This window comes from Plectropomus leopardus, chromosome 22 (assembly GCF_026936395.1).
Source record: "Plectropomus leopardus strain MGB_pleo_1.0 chromosome 22, ASM2693639v1, whole genome shotgun sequence".
In the NCBI taxonomy this organism is placed as follows: Eukaryota; Metazoa; Chordata; class Actinopteri; order Perciformes; family Serranidae; genus Plectropomus; species Plectropomus leopardus.
Window position 1 is genome coordinate 25,132,859 of NC_142197.1, and position 11,821 is coordinate 25,144,679.

Consider the following 11,821-nt stretch of genomic DNA (forward strand, 5'->3'; position numbering starts at 1 on the left):
ACAATTATTTTGACGTTTGACCACCAAAATCTTATCAGTACATTGTTTTGTCCAAATGGACGTTTGTGTCAAATATGAAGACGTTCCCCGAGATATCTTGTTCTGGGGAACGGGAAGGATGGAAGGTTGGACAGATGTACAACCCCAAAACACAATATCTCCAGCCTCGAAATCGCCCACACGGAGGCATAATAATCAATGTATCCAGAACCTTTCAGATTGTTTCCTTCATACTTTTTCCATTTGGAAAATACAGTCTTTATTTTCACAAGTCTGTTACAGCTCCAGAAAGAATATTTAACAACAGAGATTACAAAAAAAGGGCAAAAGGAGACCAGCAGCAATTACCATAAAACTTCAAATAAAAGCCTGTCCCAGTTAAAAGCATAGTCCCTTTAACTAGCCCAGTGTGCAGACACATTTTGACAAATAAAGGCCTGTCTCAATCAGAGGCTCGATAACCATGCAGTGCATTTATAGAAGTTATAGAATATATAGAGGTTCTTTGACTACCTGCTGGAGCTAACATTAATTAGCTGCTTAGATGATGCATACAAAAAATATAAATGTTAAAACTTTTGTCAATATGGACATGCTACACACATGGTTAGCTTGGTAAGATTATCTAAAATTCAAACATTCACTTCATTTTACTGAAACCATGAGCAGCAAAGAAGAAGTGAGAGAGGCAAAGAAAACAAGATGCAAAAACAAAAAGAAAAGGTTGGAATCAAAATTTGATTGTGTTCCCTGTGGAAAGGGAATAAAAAGCCTGTCCCATATAGAAGCTTGTCCCAAATATAAACCCGTTGAGTTAAGTGGATTAAGCAAATAATAGTTCGGACTGTTAATTGAAGTTTTACGGTAATCATAAACCATAATCAACAAAACAAACACAACAGAAAAAGCAGTACAAAACCAAGTTAATTACATTCTTTTTTTAAGACAAGCACATCTGTGGTTTAAAAATGGAAGAATAATACATGTGTTATTTTTATTAAATCATTCATTAAGAACAGCTGAAGCATTTATCCATAACTTGAAGTATGAGATTACTCAAAAGAATAGAATTACATCATTTTCATATATAGCCTTCAGATTTGACCCTTCAGTACTAAACTGTACAGTTACATTTACACCATTAAAATATGTACAATCAATAACATATTACCACACCCAGGACATGCACTTTAATAATATGAATCAACTTCTTGCTGCTGCACATCATTAGCAGATGTGGAACATGAAAGAGGTGCAGTGATATTGATTGAATATTAACTATTTCTTTCTGTTAACATTAAAAACATTCACCAATAAATTCAATTTGAGAATAAATTAATGGAATGACAGATACGAAACCCCGCAAAGAAAAAAAAAGACACTAAAAAATGCACTCTAAATTTGTTCCAGTGTCCACTAGTGCCACACATGATCAAATGTCTCACAGCTCACTTTGAAAATTTTGATGTACTGGACTTTATTTTATCGCAACCCCACAAACAAAAGCACCCAACTAATGTGTGATTGCTAAACTAATTGCCGACAAAAATAAAAAAAAAACATTGTCATAGTGTTAAAAGAGGCACTGAAAGAGAGACAGAGCCTGTTTACATCTGGTATTAACAAGCATCTCGTGTGATCTGATCATGCGTGGACAGCTCTAGGTCCGTCTCTTCACACCTGCCATTAATACAAATGCTACTCAAGTGACTGCTTGTGATCGCATCTTACTTTTCTACTTGGTATTAACAAATAAACGCCTATATATCATTTCATACACCATCATAAACACCTTTTTCACCATAATTAGCTATTGTATGCATGATTCTGAACACTTTCCCTGCCACTGACGAGATACACCATCAATCTGTGTTTTCACTGTTATGCTGTAGAGGGCGCTGCTATGGATATTGTGCAATTGAACAATATTTCCGTGTTCAAAAAAACCCCAAAAGAACAAGACGATCTGTGGGTATTAGGAAGAGACGGCCACAAACTTGCCAACTTTCTTGCTCTTTAGCAGCTTTTAAGACCTTCTAAGCGTCGTTATTTTAAAAAGCAACAAGAGACACATTTACCGACTTACTCAGTTCATCAGGGAACAAGGGAGAAATAAGTGACCGCAGCCATTAGGCTTTTCAGGATTATTTTTGGCTTCATTTCATTTACGTTGACATGAAAAAATAAACAACCAATATAAACAGGGTACTGATTTTGAATTTGAAGATGACTTTCTTGCGAAATGCCATTTCATCAGCTTTTTGTCCAAAATGTTGTTCTTTTTATTAAAAGGCACAAAACCAGGTGTTGATAAAAAGGAAAAAGTAATTGAAGAAGCTAGGATAAACTGTTCACTTGTTTATAAAAACAGAAGATCTGTTTTTTATTTTGATGCATTCATTGTTTATATATTCAAGGAACAAAATATTCTGGGGTCTTAAAAAAATTAGGGAATATGACCAAAATTGCTGGCACTGGCTGGCAACTTAATAATAATACTCTAAAGGGGAAAGTGTTAATATGGATTTCCCCCCTAAGAATGCCCTTTCTCATTGCCAGTATAGCAGGGCTGTGTACACAGCTCCACAACAGACTAGTATGCCTTTCCGTGTGCGTTTTGTTTGTTTGTTTTTTTTGGTGCGTCACATTCGATGTCACAGACAGGCCGCAAAACAGGTTAGTAAACAGTAGAAAGCAGCATGGAGGCCAGTGAAAATGTAACAGTGGTTACTTTTATTATATGTCTCTCTTTTATTCAGTCTCTCTCTCTCAAGCTTGGTGCTGACAAATTTGTTATGATTTTGAGCACCACTTGGGCGACAGTATTCTGTTTCAGCTAGCACTGGTAAAGAGATTAAAATTAACGTGTTCACCCTGGTGTTGTGTTACCATCAATGCTAATCAGAGCCTGAACCGATTAATACTCGTGACTACTACAGAATCATGTGACCCAGGTATAAATGCTGATTGTAACTTTTCTCACTATATATAAAAAAACAGATGTCAGCAGGTCTTAGTGGGGTTTTTTACTGCTGGAATGTGAGTTCCACGCCAGGGACATTTGGTTAGAGTTCGCCCTCACAAACAGCGACAGGGCTAACTGTTAGCATCGGTTACTTAACAGTAATTAATGGCTTAAGGGGTTTAACATCAGAGTTGAGCTATTTTGGTGTTAGTGTGCGCAGAGTAATATTAGTGTGTGTAATAATAAAGCAGGCCCTAAGGGTTAATACCAGGTGTAGACAGGGTCAAAAACACAAGGTGGGCTGCAAATAATGTGATGCTAGTTGGCTCTATATCAAATCAAGCAGTGTCCCTTTAGGTCAATAAGCCGTCACATAATATGATGAGTACATTTTGGTTTCAGACATAACATAAGTGTAGACGCCTGTAAAAATAGTTCATAGTGAACAGACTGGTTTTTATTTTCGCAAAGATTCCTCTCTAAAATCAAAGTTTTGTTGAATTTCATAAACTCACATGAACACAAGGTGGTCACAGCACAGGCAAATCTGAGGGTCTCCAGTCAGCTGAGTTTAGTGGTCCATCAGTGCTTCTTCATGGAGTCCAGGAGACGCAGGATGTGCAGGAAGAGGTTGACGATGTCCAGGTAGAGGTTGATGGAGGCCAGGATGTGCTCCTCGGGGGAGAGCTGCTTCATCAGCAGTTGGGTGTCATAGATGATGAAGCCACAGAAGACGAGGGCCCCGGCTCCAGCCATGACCAGCTCTGTGCTGTCACTGTTGAAGAACAGCTGCAGAGAGAGAAGAGTCAGCATGAGGGGTGGCGTTTTGTGTGATGTGGGGTGGGAGCTAGGGATGCATGATATTGGATTTTTTGCAGATATCCAATATGTCGATATATAAAAATTCATTTGGCCGACAATCAATATCAATATATTCCCTTTTTTCTACCTAATGTTAGTGATCATCAAGTCTATAGAAATATTGTTGTATAGAAATACATACATGTTTAAACATAAAAACAAACAAAGAAAAGAAAAAAAGTAAAGATAAGAAAAGAAATAAAAGAAAAGAAAAGAAAAGAAAGGAAAATTTAAATAAATTAGGAATGATATCACTTCATCATGAAATGTGAAATTTAATCGATTAATCCATAGGCTTTAAAATACTGTCAAAATGTATGCTATATGTTGCTGTGAGCTTTGACTGAGGTTAAAACACATTTGGTCATGTTTAAATAACATAAATAAATAAATCAATTATTAATATTACTGATTAATATATTAAGAAAAGTGCCTACAATTTGCAACCCAAATAAATAAATAAATAAATAAATAAATAAATAAAATCTGTAGCTTTCGATTTTAGGCCCCTGGCTATTGTAGCAGCAGATGAATGCCTGTGAAATTTTTAGCACATGTTCAACTATCACACGTGGAATGTTCAGGTGTCCGTATACTTTTAGTGATCTATTGTATGTTATTCCAGCATACACTCCATTCCTTGAACACAGCCATGTGAGTATTACTATACTTTTTCATGACATTAACATTAATAGCCAATGAATGAGTTTTCTGACTAACACCCATACTGACTGTGTGTGTGTGTGTGTGTGTGTGTGTGTGTGTGTGTGTGTGTGTGTGTGTGTGTGTGACCCGTGTTGCTGTGCGTGAGGCTCCTTTGTGTCTCTGCACAGTCATGAGGAGGCGTCATCCAATTTAGGATCAGTGCAAGAGTGAAACATGTTTCAACTTGAGCCAATGGCTCTTTCCCTAACTTTTCATTGCCTCTACAGAGCCGATCTGTTTGCCTCCTCTCCCACTAACTCTGTATGTATCAGTGTTCATTTACATTTCTACATGCTCTCTTGTGTTATATATGCTTTGCTGAATAATGCTGACAGACAGCATTATTTGTATTTCTGTCCTGCTCTCTGGCTGGTTGGTATGAGCATAATAATCTACTCTTATGACTGGATGTAGAAAAAATAACTCCACAGACACAAACCCATTTCAAAACCTTGAATACATTTCAGTGTAGCTCAGCTGTTTGTCTTACATAATGTCTTTGTTTCAGTTTCTTTATTTCTATATTTGTTTCACTTTGTGTTTTTTTACTTTCTGTTTCTTACTCTCTCCTTCTCTCAGAAGCTTTCTCTTTCTGTTTTCTCTCTATTTGCTCACTTATGTCACTTATGTCAAAAAACACACTGCTTGTCATGTTCACCAGAGTGAGACACATGCAAGGTCACATTGACCTTCACCTATGACCACCAAAATCTAATCAGTTCATCATTGAGTCCTGGTGAACATTTGTGCCAAATTTATAGAAATTCCCTAAAGGTATTTGTAAGATTTTGGGTTCATGAAAATGAGTCAGATGTGAGTTCACAGTGACCTTTGACCTTTAACTTATGACCACCAAAAAAATCCCTCAAGTTGTTCCTGAGATATCGTGCTCATGAGAATGAGACAGACAAATTCACAGTGACCTTGATCTTTACTCTTTGACCACCAAAATATAATCAGTTCATTGTTGAGTCCAAGTGAACATCTGTATCAAATTTAAAGAAATTCCTTTGAAGTGATCTTGAGCTATCGTATTCATGAGAATGGGACAGATACAAAGTCACAGTGACCCTGACCTTTGACCACCAAAATATAATCATTTCATCTCTGAGTCCAAGTGGATGTTTGTGCCAAATTTGGGGGGAAAAAATCCCAGAAGTTGCTCTTAAGATATCGCGTTCATAAAAACAGGACAGCCGTACGTACAGACAACCCGAAAACATAATGTCTGTGACCTATAGGCTATTGTTGACGAAAAGGAATAAAAGGTGGAACCTGGCTTAATGCAGCATCATCTGGAAAGATGCTGCACTGGCCAAATAAATAGAGGAAAGCAACTGCTTCTGGTACATCACCAAGAATTCTGCTGGATAAACAAGGTGGGGGATAAAATGTCACACTCAGGACATTTCCACGCACAGTTTACTGGAGCAGTTATAGCTTGATTAGGCCATTTGATTGGACTCTTGTCCTTATCCTCCTACAAGCACCGGGGGAGAATCCATTTATCCAATCCACCGCTTTACCTTGATGTCAGACAGCCCTTAGCGATGAAGATTTAAAGCTGTTACATTAAAAAAAAAACAGACTTCACTCATTTTACTTCACTGAACTGCTCTACCGCTGACTCCATCAGCTGTTGTGGAAGCTAAAGAGAAGACAACATTCAAATATAGTCAGCACTTAAAATGATATCACAGCAGGACATCCCTTAGCTTCTGTGCTGGTGTTGTGGGACTATACTTTATTGTTCAGAGGAGGGGATGGCTGGGGTGTGACTTTTTTTAATTAAACTGAAATACTACCTTTTTAAGTCGAAAGCCCAGTTTTAGTCGCACTAACACAATAATTCCACTTTTTTTAACATCATGCAAATGCACTGAGTGTACTGCAGTGCTTTGATGTCTGATAAAACTCACAGCAGACTTCCTGGGTCATGTTTCACCAGCCTTTTTCTCACTTTTAATTCTTTCAAATTAAACACACACGCATGTCACTCACCCTCATGAAGCTTGCAATGATGAGGATCCACAGGCAGGAGAAGAGTCTGTAAGGACAGAGGAGATCAGACGCTGTGACGGTGGCTCCCTCTAGAGGAGTAACAGCAGCTTTAACAGAAACCACTGAGCAGCAGCCCTGACGCACTCACCCTGCTCCCATTTTGCTGAAGTCTCTCTTGGACTGGAAGGTGTAGCATGTCAGTCCAGCAAAGACAGCACAGGTCAGGAACAAGGCTTGCAGAACGGTGGAGTATTCATAGAAGGTCACTGTGGAGAGAAAACCTCAGAGGTCAGAACAGTCTGCAGACAGGTTTAGAGGATGGACACTGACACACTCCCTCAGATAAATACTTACACGCTGTGGCCACAGAAACGGCTTCCAGCAGAGTCTGAAAAACAAGACACAGTTAGTGATACTTAGACACAACAGCTGAGAGCTAAAATAACCAGCTACTGCACAGATTACAGCCACTGAGAGGCTCATCTAGCATCAGAGAGAGATACAGGAGATGGAAATAAACACACACTGTGATCTATTGTAGTGCTCCAGCTAATGTTACATTTATTAATATTGAGCCAGTGACATAAAAAATTGATATAATAAAATCCAGATCCCATGAATTTTGGCATTTTTTATGATGTTTCTTTTTCTTTTTTTAAATGCTGATTAGCCACACTGTTCAAATTCAAATATTTTTTGACAAATAACTTCATTGTGTGCTGGCTTACTTCTATCAAAAACACGGGAAAATTGCAATGAGCAACTTAAATGACCCAAAAATTAGCAAAAAATGTAACAAGTACAAGAAAATTACCTAAAAAAATAAATTAAGAAAAACAGGGAAAAAAGTAAAAGAGATCCCAAAGAAAATGACCTGAAAAATGTTCTAATAAAACAAAAATAATAATAATAATTTTAAATATTTGACAATGATATTTAGAAATTTACATACTGTTTTTTGGACTGTTTTCCCCTGTTTTTTTAAATTATTTTAAAAATCCGCTAAATTCTTGCAATTAAAATTTTATAAATCAAATTCCAACTCCAATGAATTTTGGCATTTTTTATTACGCTTCATATTTTTCGGAGTCATTTCCCTACAATGTTGATTAGCCACATTGTTGGCCAAATATTTTTTTGACAAACAACTTAATGTTGTGCTTAACCCTCTAAAAACTGAGCAAACCTGCTTGATTTCTTTCAAAACTATGGAAAAACGGCAATGAGCGCCTTAAATGACCAAAAATTAGCAAAAAAAAAGTGAGAAGTACAAGAAAATTACCTAAAAATTTAAAAAACAAAGAGAAATGACTTGAAATGTGCTTATGAAATTAAAATTATTAAAAAAAAAAAATCAAATCCACTAAATTCTAACAATTTGCAGAACAGTTCTTGCCAAGTTGCTCATGCCTTTTTTTCCATGTTTAAATAAAAGAAAAAATTAAAAGAATCTGCTCAGATTACACAAGTTAAATTACTTGTGAAGGCCTCATAAGTGATGTTGATTTAGGGTTCAAAGGGTTGTTGTTGAAGAGGAGGATGATGTACACCAGAGTGGATGCTCACATTGTTATGGTTATAGTTATTGTTATAGTTAGAGTGCTTGGTGTGGACGGCCCTGAACTGCTATTGCTATGCATGCTGTCACTCTCAAATAGGTCGTGGTTAGACGGTTGACCCGGATTTGCAAAACTTTTTTTTTTTTTTTTATTGGTGATAAAGTGCAATAATATACATGAACAGTAACAGTACTGAACAAGAACACATAACACTAAGGACAAAACACCAAAACAGACATGAGGATGACTAATATGAAATGTGGTATAAGGAGTTCAGGCTTATTTGGTATGACATAGCAGGGGGGATTAGGGTTAGTGCTAAGGACAGTGTGGATGTCCCAAAATACATATATGAATGGATTTGTTAATTGGTTACCCAAAATAAATAAATTAAGAGAAGAAAAAAAAGTAAATAAATAAGGACATGAAAAAAGGAGATAATAATAATAATAATAATGAAAAAATAACAATAATAAAATAAATAAAAAATTTTAAAAATTCCCAGGGCCAGCGATGCCAGCCAGGGCAGGACGGGCGGTGACAGGCAGCGACCCACAGCAGCCGGCAACCCCCCAGCCACATGGCAGCAGCTCCCAGCAGGGACAGCCCAGGCACAGCCAGTACAGCGTCCCAAGCACTCAACTCCCAGAGGGCAGGAGAGAAAAATTTTTGTGTTGTTGTTGTGTTGTTTTTGTCTTTATTTCTGTTTTCTTCATTTTTTGTTTGTTAATCAAGTATATATTTTAAAGCTGCATGTCCTCTCATGGGTGGAAGACTCCCAGCCCTCCGGTAGGGGGTCCGTCCAACACCAGGAGTGACTTGCCCTGCCTCTGTTTATTAGAACAGATAAATGATTTGCCCTCTAAGGGGGAGGGGCAAGACCACCATGGCCAGGCCGAACCCAGCAGAGGGCACCGCCACGCCGTCAGCGGGCCACTAGCCAGATGACAACCGCTGCCCAACCTATCAGACCAACATCCCAGCCCCAAAATCAATCCCAGATGCAGGATAAAAAATAAATAAATAAAAAATAAACTTCCCTTACTATGATGGTGGTTATAATAAACTGGATTTGCAAAACTCACACAAGCTGCTTCAAACTGCTGCTTCAAACTGCTGCTTCAGTGGCAATCTGGTTGCTGTTGATTACGTATTTACCCCTATTCTCATTCAGAAAGAACTGAAAAACACCGGCAGCAGCAGAACTTTATCAGACTGGAGACAAAAAGAAAGGCTTACGAATACGAGCAGCAGGTAGAGGTTGACTGGATGTTGGTGTCTGTACACGGCCAGAGCCAGCAGGAGAACCAGAGAGCCCAGAGCCGAAACCAGAACCACCGCAGGACTGCAGAACAAACCACATCACAGTCAGACTCAAGCATCAGATTTTAAGGAGGAATACATGATTGCATACACAGGATCCATGTTGTTTACAAATAGTACTACACAAAATCCCCCAAAAATATGCTGATATTACTAGCAATAAGTGAGAGAATATGATTTCTTTTGTTTGTGTGATTTGGGTAAAATGACCCTTTAACATGTAAGGGCTGGATTTAGACAGTGTTGTACAGTATATGTCTAAAAATGAATGTGTATTGTCGCCACGTCACCACAACAAACCACTGGACAATATAGTTGTTTATGGTGGAGCTTATCTGAGTTTTAACAACAACAAAAAATAGACATGTTTTACTTTTAGGGGGCATTATTAATACTGGAGAGTATTTGAATGAAAGGTCAATGGCCCCTCAGCTTTCAGTGTGAAGTGTGTCACGAAGCTGTCATTTCTCATCTTGACTTCAGATCAGGTCGTCCTCACCTGGCATGGACGAACTCCTTGATGGTCTGAGAGAACATGAAGAGGGCGGAGGTGGCCGTGGTCAGGATGATCTGCAGGCTCAGCAGGGTGTACACCTTCCTCAGGAAGTCTGACCAACAAACACAGCAAAGCAGCAGTCAGTTTGTTCACATTATGTTAGAAATATATGTCAAATTATTGTGTTAATCCGACTAAAACTGGACTTTTAAAATCCATGTGAACATGTTAGTCCCACTGAAATTGGACTAAGTTGAATTTCTCAAAGTCAGACTAACACACAAAGACAATGCAGCTGGATTTCGAGCTATTCATTATATAGGGACAGTTTGTTATTTGGGGCGGCTTGGTGGTGTGGTGGCTAGCACTGACGCCTCACAGCAAGAGGGTCCCCGATTTGAACACAGGTTGGGCCAAACTTCGGACCTTGGGGTGGCCGTCTGTGCGGAGTTTGCATTTTCTCCCCGTGTCTGCTTGGGTTCTCTCCAGGGTCTCCAACTTCCTCCCACATTCCAAAGACATGCACGTCAGATTAACTGGTGGCTCTAAATTGCCGTAGGTGTGCATGTGAGTGTGACTGGTTGTCTGTCTGTATGTGTCAATGATTGACTGAATGAATGAATGTTTGTTATTTATGAGGGGGGGATGGAGGTGCTGCAAAACAGGTCAGGCATTTCTTTTTCAATTAACCCTTTGAATACTGGATCATTTTTTGTGTGCTGCGTTCAGATGCCTTCGCAAGGATTTAAACCTTCAAAATCAAATGAGCAACATTTTTAGAAAAGCTAGGGAAAAATGTAAATATACATACAACTTGAAAAGGTAGTATTTTATATTTGTTTTAAATAACAAAGTCACACCCCAGCCACCCCCGCCTTGAAAAATAAAGCACAGTCCCTCACAACACCTGCAAGAACGCTGAGCGATATCAGCTCGAGTCCGAGTCACACTTACGTATTTCTGTTTTCATGTACCAGAAGATACGACCAGTATGCTTTAAAGGAACAGTTCATCCCAAAAGCAAATATGCATATTTTATAAAAGTGATACAGATGGTACTTGACGGAAACGACGTCAGGTTATGCTTTTTAACGTAGGTTTCTCCCGTTTATCGATGCTAACGACGTTAATACTGTAATGGTTCTGCTAACTATTAGCTGTCGTAATGTTGAACCAGTGTTATCCAGCTAACACTGTGTAGACTTTTTCAAGTCATGGAGGTGTTGCATGGTTATTAACGACAGCTTTAATAACAATATTAAAATGGCAGTAATGTATTATTGTGCAGGAATGTATTATTGTGCAGTAAGTGACGTTAACTAGCGTTAGCTGCGGTTGCTAGCTGCTGTCAACTGCATCGAACACTCACCCATCCGGATCTGGACGCTGGCTGTGGCGACATTGGTGCCATAGTTAAAGTCGTCTTCAATAGAAGACCTGGGGTATTTTTCACTGCTCATCTTCTTACTACAGCGGTTTCTCAAATTAAGAAAACTAGATGGTAGATTCAGTAGAACACGGAAACGCTGCTGTGTGATCAACGCAACGCCAGGACGCACAGGCATGACGTCAGCGAGCTGAGGACAAAACAAAAAAACGTTTGTTTTTTTATAGTCTTTACTGGATATATACAAGGGTCACTGCTGAGAACGGAATAAACAGTGGGGCATAAAATATCTATACTATCTTTATATTTTAAAATATTTGTAATGAAAACGTGTATGTATATGAAAACATACTGAAAAGAAACAACTTCCTTCAGAGATGCAATGTCATGCTCCTTCTCTCTGAGGATTCTAAACCAACAGGTTTCACCAGTCAGCAGGGTGACTCACTGACACATTACTAAGACAAGAGACATTAACATCCAATAGAAATATGGACATTGTTTCAAATATAATAAGGAGAAAG

The 11,821-nt window shown here is 38.4% G+C and overlaps 1 protein-coding gene across 1 annotated transcript; it reads right to left on the minus strand.

The window, feature by feature from the left end:
* Window positions 1–219: 219 nt before the first annotated feature.
* tmbim4 (transmembrane BAX inhibitor motif containing 4) lies at window positions 220–11,481 on the minus strand. The gene is made up of 7 exons (XM_042511303.2): window positions 11,280–11,481; window positions 9,914–10,022; window positions 9,331–9,436; window positions 6,887–6,920; window positions 6,681–6,798; window positions 6,533–6,578; window positions 220–3,754 (listed from the first exon to the last, which is right to left on the minus strand). Exons 1-7 carry the CDS (start codon window positions 11,473–11,475, stop codon window positions 3,548–3,550), a joined length of 816 nt encoding a protein of 271 aa, XP_042367237.2. The 5' UTR covers window positions 11,476–11,481; the 3' UTR covers window positions 220–3,547.
* Window positions 11,482–11,821: the final 340 nt, after the last annotated feature.

What these genes read in the sequence shown, in the direction of transcription:
- tmbim4 (XM_042511303.2), bottom strand. Translation starts at nt 11,475, where the DNA reads ATGCCTGTGCGTCCTGGCGTTGCGTTGATCACACAGCAGCGTTTCCGT. An exon ending in CAGCGTCCAGATCCGGATGG is followed by an intron (nt 10,023 to 11,279) that starts GTGAGTGTTCGA and finishes TTTGTTGGTCAG; the next exon opens with ACTTCCTGAGGAAGGTGTAC. An exon ending in TCTACCTGCTGCTCGTATTC is followed by an intron (nt 6,921 to 9,330) that starts GTAAGCCTTTCT and finishes CTTGTTTTTCAG; the next exon opens with ACTCTGCTGGAAGCCGTTTC.